General features: G+C 37.6%; 2 protein-coding genes across 3 annotated transcripts in view; both read right to left on the minus strand.

Annotated features, from left to right (window-relative positions):
- LOC134632895 (formin-2-like) overlaps nucleotides 1–14,902 on the minus strand; it is a 78,988-nt gene extending 64,086 nt beyond the window's left edge. The window contains exons 1-2 of the mRNA XM_063481760.1: nucleotides 12,849–14,902; nucleotides 10,249–10,499 (exon numbers count right to left, since the gene is read on the minus strand). Coding sequence (XP_063337830.1) covers nucleotides 10,249–10,499; nucleotides 12,849–14,449 — 1,852 coding nt within the window. The 5' untranslated portion in view covers nucleotides 14,450–14,902. The remainder of the gene's footprint in view (nucleotides 1–10,248; nucleotides 10,500–12,848) is intronic.
- Nucleotides 14,903–19,725: 4,823 nt separating this feature from the next.
- LOC134633336 (muscarinic acetylcholine receptor M1-like) lies at nucleotides 19,726–26,824 on the minus strand. Of its 2 annotated transcripts, none has more exons than XM_063482208.1 (6): nucleotides 26,740–26,824; nucleotides 22,775–22,896; nucleotides 22,306–22,403; nucleotides 21,482–21,777; nucleotides 20,523–21,226; nucleotides 19,726–20,406 (listed from the first exon to the last, which is right to left on the minus strand). In XM_063482208.1, exons 2-6 carry the CDS (start codon nucleotides 22,887–22,889, stop codon nucleotides 19,892–19,894), a joined length of 1,728 nt encoding a protein of 575 aa, XP_063338278.1. In that variant the 5' UTR covers nucleotides 22,890–22,896; nucleotides 26,740–26,824; the 3' UTR covers nucleotides 19,726–19,891. The 2 variants fall into 2 exon arrangements, with proteins under 2 accessions (XP_063338278.1, XP_063338279.1); XM_063482209.1 differs by lacking the exon at nucleotides 26,740–26,824 and adding an exon at nucleotides 23,566–23,588.
- Nucleotides 26,825–27,718: the final 894 nt, after the last annotated feature.

Consider the following 27,718-nt stretch of genomic DNA (forward strand, 5'->3'; position numbering starts at 1 on the left):
GCAGACATAGTATGTTTTTGCACAAATACCACGATTTCACTCAAATACAATGAAATTGCAATAATACTATGATTTTGAAGGAAAACTTTGATTTGGTAGAAATACTATGCCTTAGTAGTAATACTGTAACATAACAGATATACTATGATTTTGCACACATTCTATGTTTTTGCACAAATACTACAATTGGGCAGAAATACTATGTTTTAGCACAAATACTATGGTTTGCTATAAATACTATGATTTGGCACATATACTGTATTCAGCAGATATACTTTAACAAAATACAGAGTCTACGACTTAGTAGTAATACTATAACATAATAGATATACTGTGATTTTGCAGACATAGTATGTTTTTGCACGAATAATACGATTTCGCTCAAATACTATGAAATTGCAGTAATACTATGATTTTGAAGGAATACTATGATTTGGCACAAGTACTATGATTTAGTACAAATAGTCTTATTGGCAGAAATACTATGCCTTTGTAGTAATACTATAACATAACAGATATACTGTGATTTTGCAGACATAGTATGTTTTTTTCACAAATACTACGATTTTGCTCAAATACTATGAAATTGCAGTAATACTATGATTTTGAAGGAATACTATGATTAGGTAGAAATACTATGCCTTAGTAATACTATAACATAACAGAAATTTTAATTGGGCACAAATAACATGATTTGGCACAAATACCATGATTTGGCAAAAAAATACCATAATTTGGCACAAATACGATGATATGGCAGAAATACTATGATTGGGTACAAATACTATGATTTGGCACAAGTACTATGACTTAGTACAAATACTATGATTTGGCACAAATAGTATGATTTAGCAGAAATACTATGTTTTAATATAAATAATATCTTTTGACAGAAATTTCTGCTAAAAGGTACTATTTCTGATTTTTAGCAGAAATACAGTAATTTTGCATAAATACTATGATTTGGGATAAATACTATGATTTGGCAGATATACTATATTCACCACATATACTATAACATAACAGACATTCCTCCACTTAGTAGTAATCTCATAACATGAAATAAATATTATTGGTTTGGCCCCAAAACCATGATTTGGTACAAATACCATGATTTTTCAAAAATACTATGATTTAGCAGAAATACTGTGATTGAGCAGAAGTACTAAGATGTAGTAGAAGTACTTTGATTTAGCACAAATACTATTATGGAGGAGTAATACTTTAACATGGGAGAAATATTGATACTCACATACACATACACAGAGCCTAAAGGGAGCAGTGGCTGTTAAGAGTCTGGGCTTGGTATATCTAGGTCAGCTAAATTGGCTGCACCTGCTGTAATCAGCACTTACACACACAGACACAGAGAGAGCTATGGGTTTTCTTCAGTGTATTTCTCACATTCAGGATTCCCCTCGAATAAATGGCCATAATTTCCTAACCGTAGGGGATAGAATGCTCATTCTAACACCGTTCTGTTCAGAAGAGATGGGGGAATCAGCAGGTCTTCATAATTCAGCGATAGAATATAAATTATTGAAGATATATGACTTGTAATACACTGTAACTGAGTAGAGGCAAAGCAAAACTGCTTTGACTTGCCCTCAAACAACGTTTTGTAACTGTAAATCTATATGGAGCATCAAAATCATTCTTTCACCGTAAGAAACAGCAGGCTTTGGTGAATAGTCATAGGAATTTTCAGGTATCTGTGGAAATCCATCAAAAAGATATGACGAGAGAAAAAAGTGCCTAATTTCCAGAGTTTGAAATCTGAAGAAATCTGAGCGAGGGACAAATTTCCTATCCTCAAACAAGTGTAATTCATGGCCAAACGGTAATAGGTGAGCAAAAAATTATTGAATTGTGAGCATCAGGGATGTCTGAAGATATATTGGCACAAGCCTCATGCCTCAACTTTGTTTCGTTAAGGAGATATGACGATTTGAAAATGCCTGTCATTAGAGAAATCCAGCGCTGATTTTGAACAAACTCTCCATTGAGTTTCTATGGAGAGTTTTCAAACTTTGTGTTGGTCTGAGGAGATTTGCCAAAATTCTATAAATCCCACAACAATGATAGTGACATATTCTGAAAGCCAGCAAAAATATCTACGTTTTGATGTATATTTTGTGGGGGTTCAGTGGAAATTGAGCGAGTAGCAAGAAGTTGTTCAGACATGAAGAGAAAATTCAGAAAGGACAAGTGCACACTCTGAGTTAATTGCATAGCAACCATAACAACGCATGTATTTTCTGAAAAATCACAATTTTGCAACTGAAAACTTAAAGAGGTATAAGATTAAAATGGTAGAAGATCTGAAAAAGCTGAATCATACAGGAATAGCTTAATAATCTGAGAACATTTTAAAGTTTGAATGGAGTTTCTAGGTGAAAGTATGAGGAAGTAGTTAAGTTTCAAAAACAAGCAAGTTTTAGCAGAATTTCTGAAGATTTCCATTCATTTCAATGGGACAAATTAAAGGAAAAAAGTGTAATATTTTAAAAAGTATAATAGTAATAAACACCAAAAGTCATAGCCGGAAAGAGCAGAAAGAGCAGAACAGTATAGAGTTTGAACTGAGAAAATCGGCTGAAAACTGAGGAAGTAGTTAAGTGCCGAAAAACGTACGGAAGCAACTAGTAACTAGAAAAAATTGCATTTCCTGCGAAAATGCTGTGTGGATGCCTTATCGCTGAAGCTGTCTGCTGAAAAGCTGAAAAAGATGAAAAGTTGCAAAAAGTTGTATGGTGGTGAAAAAAAAAAAGTTGCTATGATCAGGATTTGAACCTGGCCCTCTTGGGCTGAAGGCAGCAACTCATCTCACTGAGCCAAACTCATTCTCACAGAGAAGAGGTGGACGGACTGACAATTCTGCTGAAATTAGCAGAAGCTGCTGGGAATTGTGCTGATAAGAGGTGAACAGGCTGAAAATTTTGCAGAAAAGAGGTGACTCAGCAGAATTTCTGCAGAAAAGAGGGAAAGAAGCAGAATGTTGCGCTGAAAAGAGGTGAATGAGCAGAATTTCTGCTGAAAAGAGGCAGAAGGTTCTGTATGTAGAAAAAGAAACACTGTTCAACCATGTGTGAAATAAATAAAGAAATGAAATGAAAGAACAACCTGGTTCTGCTCAATCTCACCAATCAGAGGTACTGCCTCTGTCTGCTTCATCAGGCTGTGTACTTGTTTCTGCCATGGAGCATTAACAATTGTGCTGATAAGAGGTGAAAAGGCTGAAAATTTTGCAGAAAAGAGGTGAATCAGCAGAATTTCTGCAGAAAAGAGGCAAAGAAGCAGATACTTGCACTGAAAAGAGATGAATCAGCAGAGTTTCTGCTGAAAATATTTTTTTTTATGAAAACAGCCAAAAAAGCTGGAATTTGTGCTGAAAAGGGTTGAAAAAAATGAAAATTTTGCTGAAAAGGGGTGAAGAAGCTAAAGTATACCAAATCAAAGTATTTGTGCCAAAACTTCCATATTGTGGTACTACTACATTACAACATGAATACGGATTAAAGATGAAAGAAACTGGCAACAAATTCCTCCACTACAAACCAGTCTGATACCACTACTTTGCAGTGTTCACGTTTAGTAAGGCACTACCCAAAAGGCGCCACAAGAGGGCACTCCAACACAAGAGATGACCTATGTACACTGATGCACTTAGTAACAGTCAGCCTCCTACTTTGCCACTACGTAATACAGCGGAAATACAGTAGCAGAAATACAATGTTTTTGCAGAAACACTGTAATTTCACTCAAATACTATGAAATAGCAGTAATACTATGATTTGGCAGAAATACTATGTTTCAGTACAAATACTATGAATAAGCAGAAATACTATGACTTAGAAGTAATACTATAACAAAAGGGATTCCTCAAAATACTATGAAATTGCAGTAACTCTATGATTTGGCAGAAATACTGTACTCCGTACAAATACAATGCTTTGGTAAAAATACTATATTTTGATTTGAACTCTATGATTTGAAAAAGATGAAAGCATTGAAAAAGGTGAAAAGGCTGAAATGAGCAGAAAAGAGATGAATCAGCAGAATTTCTGCAGAAAAGAGGCAAAGAAGCAGAACGTTGCGCTGAAAAGAGGTGAATGAGCAGAATTTCTGCTAAAAAGAGGCAGAAGGTTCTGTATGTAGAAAAAGAAACAGGATGAACCATGTGTGAAATAAATAAATAAATGAAATGAAAGAACAACCTGATTCTGCTCAAATTCACCAATCAGAGCTACTGCCTCTGTCTGCTTCATTAGGCTGTGTACTTGTATGTATTTCGGTCTATATTAGAAAAGCTGCTAAAATGATAAAACTTTTCAGAATTGTAATAAATGATCAATATAAATGACAGGTCTGTGATAGTGTTTAAATTTGTAATGAAAAAAAAATGTTGAAGCAAGGTGGGATTGAACCCACAACCTTTGAGGTGCAGAGCCGTGTCATTACTGATTGCGCCACCTGGTAAGGGGGCGGGCGGCTGGAAAACAAATAGATCAGCAATCAGAAATAGATCGCGGTGAGCGGCGAAAAGCGCCGTTTTTTGGAGTTACAAAACGTCGTGTAACTCAAAAACTAGGAGGGCTAGCAGAATAATTCTTGTACTGGGTGAATCAGCGGACTTTGGTGTATTTTGACTGCGATTTTCATAGCTCTTTGTACCTCCGTCGCGGAGATATGACAAGAGAAGAAACGGCTTCATTTCCAGAGTTTGAAGACTGAGAGAAGGACAGATTTCCACCCCTCAAACAAACGTAATTCATTGCTCAACGGTAAGATAATTGTAAAAACTGATTCCACTGTGAGTGTCAGCAGTGTCTGAAGATATATTGGCACAAGCCTCATGTCCTAACTTTGCTTTGTTCAAGAGATATGGCGATTTTAAAATGCCTCCTGTTACAGAATTTCAGCTCTGAATTTCAAAACCTCCCTATAGCCTTTGAATGGGAAGTAACCTGACCATGTGTCACTTCGAGGTGAATTGCGAAAAAACGGTAAATCTCACAATAAAGACAGTAACATTGTCTGAAAGCCAGCAAAAATACCTACGTTTTGATGTATAATTTGTGGGGGTTGAGTGGAAATTGAGCGAGTAGCAAGAAGTTGTTCGGACATGAAGAGAAAATTCAGAACAGACCAGCACTCACTCTGAGTTAATTGCATAGCAACCATAGCAACGCATGTATTTTCTGAAAAATCACAATTTTGCAACTGAAAACTTAAAGAGGTATAAAATGAAAATGGTAGAAGATCTGAAAAAGCTGAATCACACAGGAATAGCCCAATAATCTGAGAACATTTTAAAGTTTGAATGGAGTTTCTAGGTGAAAGTATGAGGAAGCAGTTAAGTTTCAAAAACAAGCAAGTTTTAGCAGAATTGTGGAAGTTTTCCATTCATTTCAATGGGACAAATTAAAGGAAAAAAGTGTAATATTTTAAAAAGTATAATAGTAATAAACACCAAAAGTCATAGCTGGCATTAGCAGAAAGAGCAGAACAGTTTAGAGTTTGAACTGAGAAAATCGGCTGAAAACTGAGGGAGTAGTTAATCGGCAAAAAACGTACGGAAGCAACTAGAGGAATAATAAAGAACTAGAAAATTTACATTTCCTGCGAAAATGCTGTGTGGATGCCTTATCGCTGAAGCTGTCTGCTGAAAAGCTGAAAAAGATGAAAAGTTGCAATAAGTTGTATGGTGGTGAAAAAAAAAATGTTGCCATGAGCAGGATTTGAACCTGGTCCTCTTGGGCTGAAGGCAGCTACTCATCTCACTGAGCCAAACTCATTCTCACAGAAAAGAGATAGACAGACTGACAATTCTGCTGAAATTAGCAGAAGCTGCTGAGAATTGTGCTGATAAGAGGTGAAAAGGCTGAAAATTTTGCAGAAAAGAGGTGACTCAGCAGAATTTCTGCAGAAAAGAGGGAAAGAAGCAGAATGTTGCGCTGAAAAGAGGTGAATGAGCAGAATTTCTGCTGAAAAGAGGCAGAAGGTTCTGTATGTAGAAAAAGAAACACTGTTGAACCATGTGTGAAATAAATAAAGAAATGAAATGAAAGAACAACCTGGTTCTGCTCAATCCCACCAATCAGAGGTACTGCCTCTGTCTGCTTCATCAGGCTGTGTACTTGTTTCTGCCATGGAGCGTTAACAATTGTGCTGATAAGAGGTGAAAAGGCTGAAAATTTTGCAGAAAAGAGGTGAATCAGCAGAATTTCTGCAGAAAAGAGGCAAAGAAGCAGAAACTTGCACTGAAAAGAGATGAATCAGCAGAGTTTCTGCTGAAAAGATTTTTTTATGAAAACAGCCAAAAAACATGGAATTTGTGCTGAAAAGGGATGAAAAAAATGAAAATTTTGCTGAAAAGGGGTGAAGAAGCTAAAGTATACCAAATCAAAGTATTTGTGCCAAAACATAGTGTTTCTGCCATATTGTGGTACTACTACATTACAACATGAATGAAGATGAAAGAAACTGGCAACAAATTCCTCCACTACAAACCAGTCTGATACCACTTGTTTGCAGTGTTCACGTTTACTAAGGCACTACCCAAAAGGCGCCACAAGAGGGCACTCCAACACAAGAGATGACCTATGTACACTGATGCACTTAGTAACAGTCAGCCTCCTACTTTGCCACTACGTAATGCAGCGGAAATACAGTAGCAGAAATACAATGTTTTTGCAGAAACACTGTAATTTCACTCAAATACTATGAAATAGCAGTAATACTATGATTTGGCAGAAATACTATGTTTCAGTACAAATACTATGACAAAGCAGAAATACTATGACTTAGAAGTAATACTATAACAAAAGGGATTCCTCAAAATACTATAAAATGGCAGTAATTCTATGATTTGGCAGAAATACTGTACTTCGTACAAATACAATGCTTTGGTAAAAATACTATATTTTGATTTGAACTCTATGATTTGAAAAAGATGAAAGCATTGAAAAAGGTGAAAAGGCTGAAAATTTTGCAGAAAAGAGATGAATCAGGAGAATTTCTGCTGAAAAGAGGCAGAATTTCTGCTGAAAAGAGGCAGAAGGTTCTGTATGTAGAAAAAGAAACACAATGAACCATGCGTGAAATAAATAAAGAAATGAAATGAAAGAACAACCTGATTCTGCTCAAATTCACCAATCAGAGCTACTGCCTCTGTCTGCTTCATTAGGCTGGGTACTTGTATGTATTTCGGTCCATATTAGAAAAGCTGCTAAAATTATAAAACTTTGCAGAATTGTAATAAATGATCAATATAAATTACAGGTCTGTGATAGTGTTTAAATTTGTAATGAAAAAAAAATGTTGAAGCAAGGTGGGATTGAACCTACGACCTTTGAGGTGTAGAGCCGTGTCATTACTGATTACCTGGTTCTGCTCAATCTCACCAATCAGAGGTACTGCCTCTGTCTGCTTCATCAGGCTGTGTACTTGTTTCTGCCATGGAGCGTTAACAATTGTGCTGATAAGAGGTGAAAAGGCTGAAAATTTTGCAGAAAAGAGGTGAATCAGCAGAATTTCTGCAGAAAAGAGGCAAAGAAGCAGATACTTGCACTGAAAAGAGATGAATCAGCAGAGTTTCTGCTGAAAATATTTTTTTTTTATGAAAACAGCCAAAAAAGCTGGAATTTGTGCTGAAAAGGGTTGAAAAAAATGAAAATTTTGCTGAAAAGGGCTGAAGAAGCTAAAGTATACCAAATCAAAGTATTTGTGCCAAAACTTCCATATTGTGGTACTACTACATTACAACATGAATACGGATTAAAGACGAAAGAAACTGGCAACAAATTCCTCCACTACAAACCAGTCTGATACCACTTGTTTGCAGCGTTCACGTTTACTAAGGCACTACCCAAAAGGCGCCACAAGAGGGCACTCCAACACAAGAGATGACCTATGTACACTGATGCACTTAGTAACAGTCAGCCTCCTACTTTGCCACTACGTAATACAGCGGAAATACAGTAGCAGAAATACAATGTTTTTGCAGAAACACTGTAATTTCACTCAAATACTATGAAATAGCAGTAATACTATGATTTGGCAGAAATACTATGTTTCAGTACAAATACTATGACAAAGCAGAAATACTATGACTTAGAAGCAATACTATAACAAAAGGGATTCCTCAAAATACTATGTAATTGCAGTAATTCTATGATTTGGCAGAAATACTGTACTTCGTACAAATACAATGCTTTGGTAAAAATACTATATTTTGATTTGAACTCTATGATTTGAAAAAGATGAAAGCATTGAAAAAGGTGAAAAGGCTAAAATGAGCAGAAAAGAGATGAATCAGCAGACTTTCTGCAGAAAAGAGGCAAAGAAGCAGAACGTTGCGCTGAAAAGAGGTGAATGAGCAGAATTTCAGCTGAAAAGTGGCAAAGAAGCAGAACGTTGCGCTGAAAAGAGGTGAATGAGCAGAATTTCTGCTGAAAAGAGGCAGAATTTCTGCTGAAAAGAGGCAGAAGGTTCTGTATGTAGAAAAAGAAACACGATGAACCATGTGTGAAATAAATAAAGAAATGAAATGAAAGGACAACCTGATTCTGCTCAAATTCACCAATCAGAGCTACTGCCTCTGTCTGCTTCATTAGGCTGTGTACTTGTATGTATTTAGGTCTATATTAGAAAAGCTGCTAAAATTATAAAACTTTGCAGAATTGTGATAAATGATCAATATAAATGACAGGTCTGTGATAGTGTTTAAATTTGTAATGAAAAAAAAAATGTTGAAGCAAGGGGTGCAGAGCCGTGTCATTACTGATTGCGCCAGCTGGCAAGGGGGCGGGCCGCTGAAAGACAGACATTTGTGCAGTCAGAAAATAGATCGCGGTGAGCGGCGAAAAGCGCCGTTTTTTTGAGTTACAAAACGTCGTGTAACTCAAAAACTAGGAGGGCTAGCAGAATAATTCTTGTACTGGGTGAATCAGCGGACTTTGGTGTATTTTGACTGCGATTTTCATTGCTCTTTGTACCTCCGTCGCGGAGATATGACGAGAGAAGAAACAGCTTCATTTTCACAGTGTGAGAACTGAGAGGAGGACAGATTTCCACCCCTCAAACAAACGTAATTCATTGCTCAACGGTAAGATGAATGTAAAAACTGCTTCCACTGTGAGTGTCAGGAGTGTCTGAAGATATATTGGCACAAGCTTCATGTCCTAACTTTGCTTTGTTCAAGAGATATGGCGATTTTAAAATGCCTCCTGTTACAGAATTTCAGCTCTGAATTTCAAAACCTCCCTATACACTTTGAATGGGGAGTAACCTGACTATGTGTCACTTCGAGGTGAATTGCGAAAAAACGGTAAATCTCACAATAAAGATAGTAACATTGTTTGAAAGCCAGCAAAAATACCTACGTTTTGATGTATAATTTGTGGGGGTTGAGTGGAAATTGAGCGAGTAGCAAGAAGTTGTTTGGACATGAAGAGAAAATTCAGAACAGACCAGCACTCACTCTGAGTTAATTGCATAGCAACCATAGCAACGCATGTATTTTCTGAAAAATCACAATTTTAGAACTGAAAACTTAAAGAGAGATAAGATTAAAACGGTAGAAGATCTGAAAAAGCTGAATCACACAGGAATAGCCCAATAATCTGAGAACATTTTAAAGTTTGAATGGAGTTTCTAGGTGAAAGTATGAGGAAGCAGTTAAGTTTCAAAACCAAGCAAGTTTTAGCAGAATTGTGGAAGTTTTCCATTCATTTCAATGGGACAAATTAAAGGAAAAAAGTGTAATATTTTAAAAAGTATAATAGTAATAAACACCAAAAGTCATAGCTGGAATTAGCAGAAAGAGCAGAACAGTTTAGAGTTTGAACTGAGAAAATCGGCTGAAAACTGAGGGAGTAGTTAAGTGCCGAAAAACGTACGGAAGCAACCAGAATAATAAAGAATAAAGAGAAACAGGAACTCAATAGTGTGGAAGCCCTTTAGGGCATCCACACAATAAAGAGAAACAGGAAAACAATAGTGTGGAAGCCCTTTAGGGCATCCACACAAATAGTGGAATAAAGAATAAAGAGAAACAGGAACTCAATAGTGTGGAAGCCCTTTTAGGGCATCCACACAATAAAGAGAAACAGGAACTCAATAGTGTGGAAGCCCTTTTAGGGCATCCACACAATAATTCCTGCTTACACACACACATGTCCAGATACAGTTTTAAAAATGAAACTGATCTCCAAAAACTAATTTCTAACCCTGTTTAATACTCACCTGTAAAGACATCCTGAAAACCACAAGTAGATACTTGTCCACATGAAAATCTTCTCGTTCCACAGATGGGCTGGCTGCCTCCGCCTGTGTGGCCCCCCAAATATTCTCCTGAGCTCAGTGAGCCGCCTCCATCTTCCTCCTTGCCTCTCAATCGCCTGTCTAGTTCCTCTGTCCAGTCAGCTGAGCGACTCAAAGGGCTAGCAAGGCTTCTGGAGCGTTTTCTGCGCACCTGCCGACCTTCAGCCATCATCCTGTAACATTTATGTTCCTGGTTAGCTTAGCTTTGCAAGTGCATTTCTTGCAGTGTGTTTACAGTTAGTTTTACTTTTCCACAGTTTTCTGATTTCTTCCATTTTAGGCAAACTGACAGAGCCTTCATCCTCTCCATGAACATAAAGTGCTCAACTAAACATTAAAACGCACATTTACAGCTTAGTACAAAAGCGTTTAGCCTCTGTGGAACATTTCCTTCTTGTAGACACACTGAGATCTTCCAAAATATCACAGAAAGATGATTTGCATCCAATAATCAGTGAACACATTAAACTACTGTATTACTCCACAATGGTTTGTTGAGAAAAATGTTGTCCTTAGAGACAGACCAAGGTAAGAGTTATTGTGTTGTAGCTTTTCTTACATAGCAGATATCAATAGTAATAATAAGTCATTTTCAAAGAGCTTGTGGCATGGTAACAACACTATAACAAAGTCTGACAAAAAAAAGCAGTCCAATGACCAGCCAGGTTGTAAAAAACATTTTAGCTAGATCTATTTGTCAAATAAAGAAGGTTCTCCAACTTTGTGATATAGTGAGAAGATGTGAAAGACTCCTTGTTTGAGACTGGAGCTGAATTTTTTTTTAAATTAGTAAAAGTTAAAACATCTATAATATTTCATAAATTTGCTCAATGCAGAAAAAACTGTGCAAGCTTACAAGTATGGTGAGCACAGTGAGCTTAAACAGGAAGCTGATCACTCAGATGTTTGCGTAATAATGTAATATTCATCTTGAGTTTAGCCATGAGTTCAGCTATTGTCACAAAATTCTTACCATGTCAGTAACAACTCATCCAATCTATACATGTAAAGAGAAATCAAACCATATAGTTCCATAAATTATCTGCAATACTGAAAAATGACCCAAAGAAAAACTATTAAATACATGAAGAAAGAGAGTGTGGAAAAAGGCACAGAAGGTCATTACACCAGCTAAACTCTATGAGTGATTAAAAAGCAAGTCTGCCACTTAGTGCAAATTAATACGAGCCAGTTAGATCCACACTAGACAGTGGAGTGAAAAGAATCATCATAAGAGTTCTCCAAGTGCCAAGCATCACTTGTGGAGCGCTAAGGTGCAATTGTTTTAGAAAACAATAAGCAATGCACTCAACTGCCATGACAGGCATTGCTCACCATGCAAGACTCAATTACTGAAGAAAAAGCATGTTGAAGCACATTTAAAGTTTGCTTAACAACATTTAGACGAGTGGAATACTGGGAGAACTCTTTAAATGCCATAATACACAACATGTTTGAGGGTCAAATATGCTGCATATCACCCCAAAAAACACCAACAGTGAAGTTTGGAGGGGGGAACATCATGGTGTGGGGCTGTTTTTCAGCATACCGCACTGGCACGTTTCATATAATTAAAGGAAGGATGAATGGAAATATGTACCAAGATATTCTTGACAAAAATCTGTTGCCATCTACCAGGATAATGAAGATGAAATGAGGGTGCACATTTCAACAAGGCAATGATCCCAAACACAGAGAAGAAAACAAGAAAACCAAAAGTTTCAGAGAAAGAAAATAAAATGGCTAGAATCCTGCTGACCTGAATCCAACTGAAAATTTATGAAAAGAACTAAAGCTCTGAGTTCATAGAAGGGTCCCGTGGAGCACTCAAAATTTGAAAACTGTTTGTGTGGGCCAAAATCACACTTGAGCAATGCATACTACTATTTCCTCCATGCAACTCCATGAAACTGTCATCACTAACAAGGACTTTTGTACAAAGTATTAAAACTTTTTCAGTAAGTGTGTTCAATACTTTTTTTCCTGTGTCATTTCTCATTATTATAAATACCCAAATTTATGCACAACTATGGTTTGATTTCTTTGCATGTGTGAATTGGATGGGTTGTTACCAACATCTGGTGAGAATTTCATGTCAATAGCACCTTTAGAAATATATATATATTTTTTAGAATACTGGTGACGTATACAGTACTTATTTTATCCACTGTAAATACGTCCTTGATCTAGTGGTTTGCTTACAGTCTAGCTGATCTCTCATTATTAATGCCTTTTACTACAATAAAATTGCTCAGTGCCACTTTGCCACAAACCTATGTTTCTAAAACAATGAAATAACAGCCAAAATGTTGAGATTATTCTGGAAAATAAGAGAAATTATGAAAACTAAAAGAATATAGTCTGTTTTAATCCACGTGGGGCTAAGATTTGAGTTTTTTGTATGTGCTAAATAGGCTAATCTTGTTAGATGTTACGTTTTAAATTAGGTCTCATATGATCATTTTGACATTACAGTGCTTTAAAATTCTAGAACCAGTATCAGCCATGCAAACAACCAGTACCTGTGAAAGTTATGGTGAGCTCTGCGTGGGGAGAGGGGGCTATGAGATGGTGAGTGCCCTGGGGAACTGAGCTGTCTTGTAGTGGTTTTGATGTAGGACGGGAAGATGGGAGGGTAAGGTTTGACCACAGGACTAGAGCAGGTGGCGGGGTGGGCAGACTTGAGGAGGCGTTTTGCCAATGTGGGGCTCTCCTGAGGAAGTAGTGGGCTAAAGCAGGCACTGCTCCTCCTAAACTGCTGGTTGGAGGGGGAAGCCTTGGTGCTGGTAGAGGGGCTGGGTTCAGAGTCAGCACTCAAGCAGTCCTCAAGAGACTCAGCGCTGGTACCTGAGCCTAAGTGAATCTCACCTTCTTCAAATACAGTTCTTGAACTCAGTCCCTCTAGTGGCTCAGGACTTTTATGGTTGTCGTCTGGCAGTGGAAGACTGAGATTAGCATCCATCTCAAGCTCCCTCTCCTGCTGCTGCTGGGTTTCAGCACTTGCTCCCTCCTCTTCCCCTGTGATTTTCCCAGTGCTGTCAAATGTAAAATCGCGGAAACTGTTACCAACAGTTGTCATGGTCACCGGGCAGACTGTTGCCCCCCCTTCAGTAGCTATGGAAATATCTGTGTGAGGGCGCTGCTGAAGCAAAGCATGCTGGTCTTTTGTGCCTGTGGAAACACAAAGAGCAGCTTCTCTTTCCCCCTGCCCCTTTAGCTCCAGATGCCTGTCCTCATTCTTCTCAATAACCTCTGCATTGAAGGGGCTATTCTGTGTGGGAAGTGGCGCGTTTTGCTTGACAGAGCCAATAATAGATCCTCCCTCCAGGAATGACAAGGCATCAGACCCCAGCTCTAATTCTGGGGTCAGGTCAAGCACCTCAGGAGGAGTTAATTTAACTACCCCATTACTCTGTTTCCTCCTATCCTTTCCTTCCCCCCAAATTAGATTCCTTCCTCCCCCTCCTTGTGTTTCCACAATTGAGGTAGCCCCCCCATGCTGCTGTTGCTGGAGCCTTATAGCAAGCTGGATATCCGCAAGCAAATCCTCATGGTCAGCTGCTGAGTGGAAACTGTAGATATCAGTGTCTGATCCCGAGCTCCCTCCCTTCTGCCCTCCATCTTCTGCGGGAGAGTTTGCTGTCGATGCTTTCTGCTGCATCTCATGCTTCTCGTCTCTCTCATCTCCATCCCTTTTCCCCTGCTTCTTTCTCTTCTCAGGAAAGGCAGCCTCAGTGTCCGACTGCCCCAGCTCATCTGCAGACAGATCAGGTGTTTTTGTGCTGTCCAGCTCATCGTGCTGAGATGCTAAAACATCCTCTTTTGAGCCTTTCACTGATGAACACACGTCTCCTTTTCCTTTAAGGTTACCCTTTCGCTTCCGGATGGAGAAAACAGAAGACTTGGACTCTGATTTATTTTTATTTTTACCTAGTCCTGTGCCATTCGTCACTCCCCTTCCTCCTGCACTGCCTGTTCCTTTACCTCCATGTTTACCATGGAGTTTCTTTCCTCCTTTTTTTACGTCCCCTCCTCCCTCTCTCCATCCTTCATCTAGCGATGGGTAGCTTCCGTTGCTTGATGCTGCTGCTGCTTTCTTTTGCTTTGTCTCTTGGTTACCCATGTTGATGGAGCGAGAGAGCTCGATGACTAGCTGCCGCTTCCTCAGGTCATGCCTAGAGGAGCTTCTAGGACAGTATTTAGATGCTCAATTTCAAGCTTCTTGCCCAATTTGTGGATGCGCGTCTGGTGAAGGAGGAGCCGCTGCTGCGGCTGCTGCTGCTATTGATGATTGTTCTTTTAAGCTCTCCTGTGTGACGATCTTCCTTGTTGTTTTCCGGTGACGAAGGCTCGCGTGGCAGTGATGTTGACACTGATGCAGAGTAGACATATGGCTCCCTCTTCTTCCACCGCTTTCTCACTCTGTCTTACCCTCCCCCTCCTCCTCATCTCCATCTGCTGAAAGGAATGACGCAGGCACTGTGTGCTCAGTAGAGCGCTTTTTGTGAGGTAGACTGGGAGAAATGGAAAGACTGGGATGGAGGCACAAATCTTTCAGGACCTGAGAGGAATAAAGGTGCTGCTGGTAGCTCACACACTGTGCAGCTGGGGATAGGTTATAAGGGCCTTCATGTTGGTTTTTAGTTCAAAAACCAACATGAAGGATAGATTTTTCTTAATAAAAAACAATTATTAAAATATCTGTCAGAAATAGTCAAAGCTGAATAAGATTACAGTTTATAAGCTGAAATGGATCACATTCTCTGTGGTTCAAACCATATAAATATATTGTCTCATAGCAGTTAGCCCCACTAACATTAATGTCAATGTAAAAAAGAGCTTGCAAATGAAAAGGAAGATTGTGTGTTAAAATGTGTAGTGGCAGAAAAAAAGTTTTTTTCATTCAGTTGATGAGCTGAACGGAGACTTTTAACTTACTATAACAGAAAAACTTGAAAATAGAGACGACTCTGAAAGGACTTAATCAGATTTAAACCTGTGCATCTGTGAATACTTTCAGCCTCAAATGCACTTGAATTATCCATTCAAAGAGAGTTGTTCACAGTGGAAACACATGGCCTCTTTAATGACTCTTCTTTGTGAAACATCTTTAGCAAGCAAGCAAGCAATTTATTTATATAGCACTTTCAGAACAACACAGCTGAACACAAAGTGCTGTACACTTGGCACGCCACAAATGATACATGAATAAGGTTTTTTTTAAAAAGAGAGAGAGAGAGATTTACTCAAAATAAATAAAATAAATAAAAACTTAAAATAATACAATTAGCACAAATAGCACAAAATAAAAAAAAAGTATACAATGATAATTAGAATTAAAAACAATAAAATGAGCACAATAGATTAAGAACAGTAAAATCAATAAAATCAGGGTCATACAGTGTCATATGCCAAGGAGTAAAAATGGGTTTTAAGACACGTTTTAAAAGTGGACAGTGAAGGGGCCTCTCTAATGTGCTGGGGCAGATTGTTCCAGAGGTTAGGAGCAGCAATAGAGAAGGCCTTGTCCCCTCTGAGCTTTCTCTTGGATCTGGGTACCTCCAGGAGCAGCTTGTCAGCTGATCTGAGAAACTCCAAGAGGAACACACAGCATGAGGGAGGACACAACACTGACACAGAGAAACACAAGGCTTAAATACACTGGGGAATAATGAGGGGAATGAGACACAGGAGGACAGCACAGCTGGGACAAATCAGACATGATGAGACCAAAGGGAAGCAAAACTCAGTACATTCACCTAGGACACAGACCTTCAAAGTAAAACAGGAAACGTAACACTGAGCCGCAGAGTTGACTAGGGGATACAGAGCAACTAAGAAACACAGAGACCAAACATAAGAGAGGCACATAGAATACTAAACACTGGGTCAGTGACCCAGGACCAGGTCAGAAAGTAAACATATTACTGATACAGAAATAGTTTTCAATACGAGATCACTGCAAAGAGCGCAGCCTTGCCTAATGTCCACCCTACTGTTACTCATTTTATATTAAGATTTAAAAATCTAGCTGGTATTGCTTTCAGAACTGCACATGATTATTTGCAGCTAGCAGGTTGTTAATGCTACCTGCAAATTGTTAATTAAGTCTAACAGTCTACAGTCTATGAACTAACCTCAGCCAACACCAGCTAACAATGTTAGCTTGGCGGCGAGTAGCCTTCAATAACAGTAATAAATCACACAGCAATAGTACATTCATGTTGTTGTAAAAAGCATGACAATATATCAGGTAATCCAAAGTATTCAGAATACGTTACTCGCATTAAGTAACTTAACAGAATACATTATAAACTACATTTTGGGGTATGTATTCTGTAATCTGTAGTGGAATACATTTTAAAAGTAAGCTTCCCAACACTGAAATAGGGGGACCTTATATCTGAAGAATGTTGGCATCATATCATACAATTTTTTTTTATAATTTGCTCATATGAGCAAATGAGTATAAAAGGGGGGTTGTAGGCCATTATAAAGGGCAATTGTGATGCATGCTATAGGATATGTCGGGTTTTGTTTGATCCCCTACCTCGTGAACTTGACGAGCTATTATATAAACATAATAATTAATGTCTGTATTTTTTCCCCTTGACTTTAAATGTGGAATACTGTACATATTTTGACCCAGATATTGATATTTGTAACTTATGTACCTGTGTTTTTTTCCCTTCTGTTTGTATTTGGCTGTGCTAATTTGTTGTTGTTTGTCTTGTTTCCAAAAAAGTCAATACATCATTGTTTTATAAAAAGAAGGCTTGTAGGAACATTTGAGGTTGTTCTTCTCGGTCTTCTGTGGATGAGCAAAACACTGTAATTCAAGGTTCATCGGTGGACCCAAAAATTGGTTTTAGATTTTTTGTACATTTTAGGTTATAAATTCAAGAAGACTTGAATTTCCATTGTTTTTCTTCTGGATTACAACTTCCAAGGATGTCTACTGTGTTCCTGTGGATTATAACTTCAAGAAGATCTGGATTTTTACCTTATTCCTAGGGGACTGAATTTCCAAAGGGAGCTACTTTCCTATTAGATGATATCAACATGGATGAGAGATAAGGGCATCATGGCCAAGGCTAGGGATGGGTATCGAGGTTCCCAGGAGTCTGATTCCTTATAGTCTTTACTCTGCTTGTCCATTGATCCCGCTTATCAGTTCTTGCACTCATGCTGATCTGCTGATTTCAGGTCTTGTTTTGGAGGAGGAAAATACTGGGGAAGACTACAGTGTGGATATGGACATTACTTTTATTTTTATTGCACAAAAGGATGAGAGTGCGATGGTAAAGTGGAGACTGCTCCAGGACAGAAACAGCTGCATCACAGTGTTACCACAGCACCTGCACAGATAGCATGCTAACACTAAGCTAGCCAAGAACACAGAGTAATGTTAAAGCTGAGTAATTATTTGTGTTATTTGTGGTGAAGCCAAACATCAGTTTGTTACCTGAGAGGGGAAACACCTCCAACATGCACAAAAATTATTTAACCACTCAGCATGTAAGTCATTTGCATGAATGTAACATCTTTGATATGCTGCTTAGAGATGGTGATGACTCTCAAAGTGGAGCCAATCAGGCTGTTGCCTGACCCAGATCCCTTGAGAACCTGTAGATCAAAGTTGAACCAATAAGAATCAATAAGGAATAGACATCGATGATATCGATAATGGAATCGGAATTGCTAAATTCTTATCAATTCAGCAGCTCTCCTTTCCAGATTAGTATTAGAAATGAGCATTAGCTCAGGTTAGATTAATTGGATAAGTATAATTAAATATGATTTGATTATGTGATCATTATTTTTTGGTTGTGCTTTTGCTTTGCTCCTGCTAAATTGCTTTAATAAAATATCCCACATTAAAATAGTCTAAATTGTGGACATTCCTTTTTTAAGCCTTTGTGAAATAGTAATGGTAAAAACCTGTTTATTTTTATAACATTTACAGTGTTCTTAAAGGTTACTGTAACCTTACAAATAACAAATCCTTGAGGGCTACTTTTCCAGGCCATAAAATTTTTGTGATTTTTCAGCTCACTCCATTGCTGATAAATAAATTTGCGGGTCACTTAAAGTTTTCTGCAAAACATTTAGACAAGCCAATGATCTACTGGGTGAACATAGTCTTGTCAAATGAGACCAAAATTAAACTCTCTTGATCTCACTGCACACATTGTGGAGGAGGAGGAGAAATGGCACCTCAAAAACACCATACCAACCAAGTTTGGAGGTGGAAACACTATGGTGGGGATTGTTTTTTGTAGCATGTGGTCATGCTCAAACTTGGCAGACTTCATATAACTAAAGGGAGGATAAATGGAGTAATGTACCAAGACATCCTTGACCTGTTGCCATCAGCCATGATGCTGCATGTAAAACGAGGGTAGACAATGCAAGACAATTCCCAAACACACAGAAAGAAAATTCTCAATTGGAGAAAGAAAATACATCTTCTGAAATGGCCCCGCCTTGAATCCATTTATAAATCTTTGGAAAGAACTAAAAATCCGAGTTCAGACTCTGAAACCTTTAAGATTTGAAGACAGTTTGTGTGAAAAAATGGATCAAAGATCACACCCAAGCAATGCATGCAGCTAGTTGTACTAAGTATTATATAAATTTCAGTAAGCATGCTCAATACTTATTCCCTGTATCATTTTGTATTATTACGCAAAATTTATTCGACTAGTTGTTTTGATTTCTTTGTATGTGTGGATTACTTGGGTTGTAAAAAAAGACATTGTGGTGCTTTGATCTGATTTTGAATTGAATCCAGAAAACTTATAGATCCTTCAAGATTGTCATTTCATAAATGAAACTAAAATTAATCTACTTGAACATCGTAGTTATTAGGACCAGCAAATAAAAATACAGTGTGTCATGAAGTAAGTGCCAAAGTGAAGCTCAGAGATTTTACACAAAGTCATTTTATGGGCTCAAACTTTGCAAATATTCAAGTTTCTAAAGATTTTTTTTTAAGTTAAACTGAGAGTTGTTTTTTCACTGAAACTGATTATTTGGCCTCAGGGTGGAGAAACTGTTTAATCCATGAGTTATTTGGACATGTGGGCAATGTAAAGATACACCCACCAAAAACACTGAAGGTGATATATTCTAGTGATTCATCTGTATGTAATATCTGGTGACTAGTTTTTTTTTATGGATATGATGCTAAATACATGAAACGTGATTATTTGGAGTATCTGTGGAAGATAATTATCCATTCCAAATGTAGACAGAAGCAATGGAGATACAATATTTTGGACGATTTACGGTTTTTCTACTACAGTAGCTTGGAAAAAAAGCAAGAATACAATAACATTCAAATTAACTGTATTTATATATAGCACCAAATCACAACAACAGTTGCCTCAAGGGGCTTTATATTGTAATGTAAAAACTCTACAATAATAACTACACAAATAAATTAATAGAACACAAAAAGATTTGTGAGGGTGAATTTCAATTAATTATGTTTCCATTAAAGTTAAGGCGTCCAACTCTCCTTGTGGATTAGAAAGTGCAGCTTTAAACAAAGATCCACTCTCTACATGGGGGCTTTCTTATGGAATACCACAGCCTGTCTCTGATAAAAATGAGGCTTGTTCTTTCTTTGATTCCACTGACACATTAAAATATCTCTAAAGGTTGTCCTGAAGGTCTTGTTGCATAAGGCATAGCACATGGGGTTGACTGTGCTGTTAACATAACACAACCAGTAGCCCAGAGCCCAGAGAGTTTCAGGGATACAGTCCTGACAAAAAGTATTGACCAAAACCATGATATTATATGGTAACCATGTTGTAATGAAGGCAAACAGAATGGCGCTAAGTGTCCTTGCAGCTTTTTTCTCATTTGCCTTTTTTTCGTTCTTGCGCTTGCTGATCTCTGTCTTGGCCTTGGAGGCAAAGCGTTTGGCCACTGCAGCGTCTTTCATGGTGATAGCTGTAGGTGATAGGTCAGCAGAACAGGAGGTTGCTGCATTTGATCCTCTTGGACTTATGTTTGTAGACAGGGGATATTTTTCCTTGTTTTCCTTCCCCTTTCTAGACTTCTTACCATCTGTATAGATATATTAAACATCAAAAGGGACATGTAATGAACATTAAGCATCATGTAGTAGGGTATTTATTTATATATTATGAAAACAAAGACCACTAAATAGGTCTATGTCCAACCTTTTGAAGATCTTGCATCGACTTCTGCCTCTGAACCTGACTGGTCTTCTGAATCCCAGGCCTCGTTATTGTTAAAGCTGTCACAGCTACTCTGTTCTGCTGGTGGTGATGTGGCCTTTAATCTCTTGGATGCATGGTGAACTGGCAGAAGAGATGAAATCTCAAAGCAGAACATGCTGCATTTCCCTCTACTTTCTACGCCTCCTGGTAGGCTTGCATTGTTCTTCTCAGAAGACAAATAATTTAGTCCATAGCTGCTGTGGTTTTGGGACCTCACCTGGTGCAGCATAGCTGCTGAGATATTCTGGTTGTTGGGTGCACTTTCTCTACCTTTTTTTCCACTACTACCCCTTTCATGTGGCACCTGATTTGGGCTGTTCCCTGACCCAGATCCCTTGAGACCCTGTACATCTTTAGCTCGCTTCTCTGTCTCCTGATAGATCTTCCAGAACAGGATTGCCATAATAGTTACTGGCAAGTAGAAGGCAGCAATAGCTGTACAAAATGTAATTATAGGCTCAGACAAGAACTGAATATAGCACTCGTTTGGCTGTACTGTCCGCTCACCCACGATGTACTGCCAGAACAGAATGGCTGGGGCCCACAGAATAAAAGAGATAGACCAGGCTAATCCAATCATGGTCATGGCCCGCTTGGTTGTTCGTTTGGCCATGTAAGTCAGTGGTCTGGTCACAGAAAAATACCTAAGAGGATACAAAAAGAAGGCAGGCAACTATTCGAAGCTGTTCAGAGTCAAAAGAATTAGATATTTTCAAACCCATGACGCTCATGAAAGCTTTGTCATGGCTATGGATACATTTCCATCATAAAGCATGGAAATGTTTGCGATTCCAATACATATTTTATGTATTTATTTTTAAATCATTAAAATTTATACATCAAAATACATGACCGTAGATAGATTTACTTTACTGAATTTTTTTTTTAATTCAACTTACCTGTCAAAGCTGATGACTAGCAGATTCATGACAGAGGCATTACTGGCCACATAGTCTATTGCAAGCCACAGGTCACAAACAACTGGTCCCAGGGCCCACTGGTCCATGATGATGTAGGTGGTATACAGATTCATAGACAGCGTTCCAATGGTCAGGTCAGCAAAGGCTAGGCTCAGCAGATAGTAATTGTTCACTGTCTTCAGTGCCTTATTTACCTTGAATGACACCAACACTAGGATGTTGCCAACAATAGTGACAAGAGAAAGTGATCCAGTGAGGAGGACAATTATGATGACCTGAAGGTGAAGACGTAAGCAAAAATCAAAAACGAACTGTTTCTTTAAACTCAACAGCCATTGTGCAGTAAATGATCTATTACTCTATATAGTTCCTCCAAACCTATAACACCTTTAGGATAAATGAGGAACATACAGAAAACGATTCACTTGTCAAGCAACGGTTCAAATGACACGCTTTCACTGCAGATGTCATCCTGCATCACTGTCAGTTTAACGTTATATTACATGTGGAACAGTTTTGTTTGACAATAATATCTCAATCTGAACAAAACAAAAATGTAACCATACTTATAAAAAGTCTCTTTATGAAAATAAATTTTCATGTATGCAAAGTTTGCCCTGGAATATCTACTGTACACAAAAAATTCAAAGGAGCCATCAAGCCCCTAGACCCATGAGCTGAATTTTTGGTGGTAGTTAGAATTCCATGGCTTGGTACTGAAGCAATGGAATTTATACAGTGAAGCCCTAAAACAGATCTAATAAGATCAACGTTAAAAGTAGAACTGTTGCCACAACAATTACCTGCCAGATTGTATGCCCTCCTAATGGATTAAACTCATCTGGAGGCAGCATTAATGTTCTGTTATCTGTTGAATTGCCCATACTCTGGTAGGAGCCACCTGAAAATGTGGAGAATATTATTATTGTGAATCAATTTTCTCAACTAATAAAATAACCTAATTTGGAAAAAACAAAACAAATTTTGAAATTATTGTGCCTACAAATCATATTTCCATTTCAGATTGCCACAATTCTTTTCTCAGCTTTACATTATTATCTCTCTGTCACCAGCATAAAGTCAAGTGGCTTTCTGTTACATTTTGGTATTTTTTGCTTTTTTAGTTCTTTGACTGTCCTTCATATGTCTTCTTTTTCCTTCTTTTCCTAATTATAGGCATAATTTCCTATTCCCTGCACGTATTCTTTCAGATAGAATATCATTTAACATGTACACATATAATTTACACAGCTTTACAGTTGTACATAGTACCTAAGATAGCAGAGTCAGCTGTGATGATGGTATCTGGCTGGTCTCTCACACCAGGAAATCTGCTGGTAAGGAAGTAGACAGGATCAGAGCTGGAGGTCAGGTTCATTGTGACCATGACACATCTGAAAGAAAAAACAGAATAAATAATTTTAATACATAAAAATGAACAATTAAGGAATTCAACTGATACTTTTACAAATGACAATAAGGTACCATTTCAGTCAGCCAAGACATGTTACTTTATCCAGACTATCCAGTCCAGCTTGTCAGCATTAGCAAGGTGCAATCATATGATTTACTGATACACCTGATCATTGGTGCAAAGTGACAGACTAATAAATTACTAGCATTCACTCACCAAAGTACATAAATGTCTTGGACTGCTGGTACCTCATAGCAAGCCATAATATTTCTCAAATTAATTAGATTGCTCCAAATATCACACAGTTCAGTGACTCCAGTTGACTGAGTTGAGTAGTGGTGTGCCATACTACACATTCTGATGCTGATACTGATGGTATTGCCTATACCAATACAGATACAAACATTTCATATCAACTTATAAAGTCAGCTTAGGGAAGAGTATATATCAATCGCACTGATATCAGTCTGATACCATTACCATCATTGGTATCAATATTGTCGATATTTGGATCGATCCATCCACCTACAGAGTGAGTCCTAGCAAGCAGTTTGGAAATAGCTACATGTCAATCACACAGAAAAGTCTGAAGTAAGTAATTGATTGCCCTATTGTGATTACCTCAGTTTTGGAATCAGCCTCAATTTACCTTTAGAGGTACCAGTGTTATTGGCACTTTCATGTTGGCTTCATTTTTCAGCCTTAGAGGTTACGAGGTTACGAGGTTACTTGGTTGTTCCCGATTCCTTAAGTCACACCGAAGATCATGTAAGGGAGGAGGGAACAAAGTAAATAATTATCTAAAGGTCATAAGCATTACAAATATCTTTACAAACTAGTTACTTTGGATAGTTTCTCTCTTCATAATGACTTTATAATGGTCAGATTCTTTTTAATAACTCATCCATTTAGATACTAGTAAGGTATAAACTTAGAGCGGTGGCTGCTTTGATTGGCTCTTGCACACCGTTTTTCTGCTCCTACTTAAATCTAAAAGCACTTTTGCTAAAAGTCATTCACTAGTTTACACATAATCACAACTGTTTATTCTATATGCACAGCATATGTGTAAGGCATTTTACCAATCACACATTCACATACACATGGATACATTAAGAGTTTAGTTTCTTGCTCAAGTCTGCTTTAATGTGCGGACCGGAGAAGCCCAGTGTGAAACTGTGAAAAGAGCTTCCTAAAAGAAATTCCTGTATTGGAACCATAGCTTTTCTTTCTTTGGTATTCCCTTTGGCACCATCTTGTGGTCATTGTGAATAGCAGTATTGCAGGATGTGAGCCTGTAATAATCACTGGGGTTACACGTGGAGGTCACTAAGGAGCTTCCTTTTTGCTCAGTGGTTCATAGACCGAGCATCGCAGTGCAATAATCCCTTTAATCCTTGCTTAATATGGTTTCATTTCTAAGCTGCTTGCTTTTTGACTATCCTTTGGGACTGAGTACTGTATCTGTGATCATGGTTATTTGCAGACATTAAATGTGTCTGTACAGTACTGTTTCTCTAAGCTGCTCATATGTTACAGTTATTGTTATTTTACTTCTGTAATAATACACATACAATTTGCTTTCTTTTATGTTTTACAAATATTTGCATATTTTTCACAATTAAACCCTACCAAATACAACAAATCATCTGTGCCTTAGAGGATGTATTGATAAAGGATATAACAAGCTAGCTATGTAGTTGAAAATACATTACTGTCAAAAACTTGTAATGAGGACAGCATAAATTCAGTCAAGGCCGTTGTGAGACAAGTGAATTGCCTTAGAACTTAGAACTATTTTATTGCCATTGTACAGTTGAATGCACAGCAAAATTAGGTAGCAAGACTACAAAGGTGCAGAAGTAAAGAAAACAATATACAATAAACTCCCACACTGTGGGAGTTTGTACATGGGCATCATAATAGGATATAATAAATAAGGGTGGAATGGCTATGGTGATTAAGGATAGGGATGGTAATTGCACATCTGCCAAAATATTGCACAGGGAATAGCGGCAAGTACTTCTTAGTAGTTGTAAAAGAGCTATAAATTTAAACATGCTTCTTTATGTATGAAAAACATAGTCAGCCATCCTTTGTTCACTGAGTGACTGCAGACATGTAGAACATGACCTGCTACCAATCCAACAAGAGCCCAGTAAAACACTTCTCTTAATAGAAGAACAAATTCAGACTCCTCAGCTTACCAGGTAAGATCCTTCATCATGTTTGACCTCTGTCTGTCTGCCACAGCATCCTCTTAACCTGCCTCACTGAAACCTGAACTTATTTTATCAACAGGACACTGTAATGTAAAGTCAGGGTGTAATCTTGCACAGGATCAGTGTGCAATACCTACATACTTTCTCCTGTTCAAATAGTGAAACATCACATTGAATTTTAGTGCTACACGTCCGATATACAATGGTCGACCTAATCCTTCCAATCATAACATAAACTATTAGATGGCATCAAACACGGCCACACTGAAAGCCAACTAAACAAAGCTGCTGTTCACGTGAGCAAACACAGTGTGGAGGGTTGGTGGTTTGTAACATCAGTTCTTATTTCATCTTTTCTATAACACAGTTTTAAAAAACTGTGAAAACAGAGTTGTTTACTTATTTTCGATACTCAGTTGAACGTGAAAAGAACAAGTGACATATTAAATGTATGTATTCACATTTACTATACATTTACATTTAAATCCTGTTGCTTTTCACAACCCAAATTACATGAAAAAAACAACCCCTCTCTTCCAAAGCATTCCTGGCATCCTTTTTAGATTTTGACACTAGCTCAAAGAGATGCAAAAATTAAGAAGACACATCAAGCAATAGGTTTGAAAGCATTCTTACACTTGTTTTAAACATTTATGACATTCTTTATTAAAAATTGATTGTTTTGTTCTTTTTCTTCTCTCTTCTTGTAACTTATCACTGTTTAATAAAACCCAGTGTTATACTAAATGCTTTTTCTTTTATCCTTGGTATGAGTTCTACCTAGATTTACTACTTGTTGAGCTAAGCACAATATACATCTAGTCATCATTTATATAAATGTAAGAGAGCTCAAGTTACATGTTATGTGTAAAATAAGGCTATAAATGTGACTTAAATGTAAAAGATTAATGTCTTAATAAACAATTTGTTCACATCAGATATAACTGAAAATTAAATGAAAACTTTGATGAAACTTTTTTAACATACAAACTGTGAGTCACCTTGTATATGTTGACTATAAAATTAGAGCAAACCTTCTCTAAATATATTTTGATTGTCCTTAGTATTAGATACGCAAGACAGCACTGCATTCCCACAAAAGCTGACAAACATTGAGAAATATTTGAACAGTATTATAGCCTCACCATCCATCGCATTGGTGATTCTGGCATAGATTAGCATAGCCTGTAAAGAATAGATGACATTACTAATACAGGCTGTACTAATTAAAGCCAGAAACATCATATCGTCACAGAAAATCTCTTTGGCTGGTGTTCTTAGAACTGATGATAATCTTGTAGAAGAGAAACATTTTAGCCTTTCAGCTGAAGAGTTACTTTTACAGAAACAAGTCAACAAAACACACATTAAAATAGAAGAATCAACTAAAACGGTAAGTACTTAATCTTAAATACTCTGCACATGCAAATCCAATAAGTTATGAATGAAATCAAAGACAGTCTCCTTGACTTTGCTTTAAAAAAATGCATTTAAAAACAATGACAAACCTCTCACTAGTTACTTAAGGAATAGTAAATGACTGTTTTTATAAAACCCTAACTATTAGACATTGAATTACACATTGAATTGCTCTTACCTACCCACTCTTGTCTCAGTATCTACTGTGATATCCTGATGGGAAACTTAGCTCTACTCATGCAGCATAGAGTTTTCTTCTGTAGTACAGTTGGTGAGTGACGGAATCCTCCAGCTCCGCCTTTGACCAAAGCTTTGCTTCTTTCTGCAGGGGAGGTTTTTAGAAGAGTACTTTTACAAGTTAGAGTTAACTAGAAGATGTTGTGAGGGATCTGTCGGGGGACCAAGAAACTGTCAGATAATAAAATGACCTTATGAACTAAAAAAGATACAAACTGAGGATTAAATGGAATATATCTTTATGCATGATCAGTCATCCATCCCAAAAAGTTGATTCTGTTCATCTGGAAAATGCTACGTACAGATGAACAGAATCAACCAAATTAAAGGAAGATAACACTAACTTTTGAAAGAACAAAAGCCCCTTTTCCATTAGTACCTACTCACACCAACTAGACACAGCTTGCCACGACATAACAATTTAGTACCACCTGATGTAAATTGATTGATGTCATAGCAACATATATGAGCATCCCACATAAACAAAGAAATAAATGTGGGTGTCGAGGCAAGAATATACCTACTGCTCGGTCTGTGGCTTTTTGTCAGACCTCTGTGTTGTTTTTTGTAGCAAAATGGCAAACCGTGGCGAGCCGTGCCGAGGAGGTACTAACTGGAAAAGGGGCTAAAGATTAGTTTTCTGTTCTCTTCGAGAGGTTGAAACTACTGAAACTGACATAACCTGATATTTGTCCATAACTTTTTAAGCAATTTACTAGAAAAAAAATGTAGTCAAAAGACAAAAAGTACACGACCATCTATTATGGGTATACCTGACTGGTGGTAAGTTGCATTAAACTGTAGATATCTGCAGTATAAAACACAGGACAGGATACACCTTAAAACCAATTATTTAAAACATCAGCAATGTAAAAAAACCAAACAAATAAAGTAAAAGTAATGTAATATAAAGTAACACAGTGT

The sequence above is a fragment of the Pelmatolapia mariae genome, linkage group LG8 (genome assembly GCF_036321145.2).
Source record: "Pelmatolapia mariae isolate MD_Pm_ZW linkage group LG8, Pm_UMD_F_2, whole genome shotgun sequence".
Classification (NCBI taxonomy): Eukaryota; Metazoa; Chordata; class Actinopteri; order Cichliformes; family Cichlidae; genus Pelmatolapia; species Pelmatolapia mariae.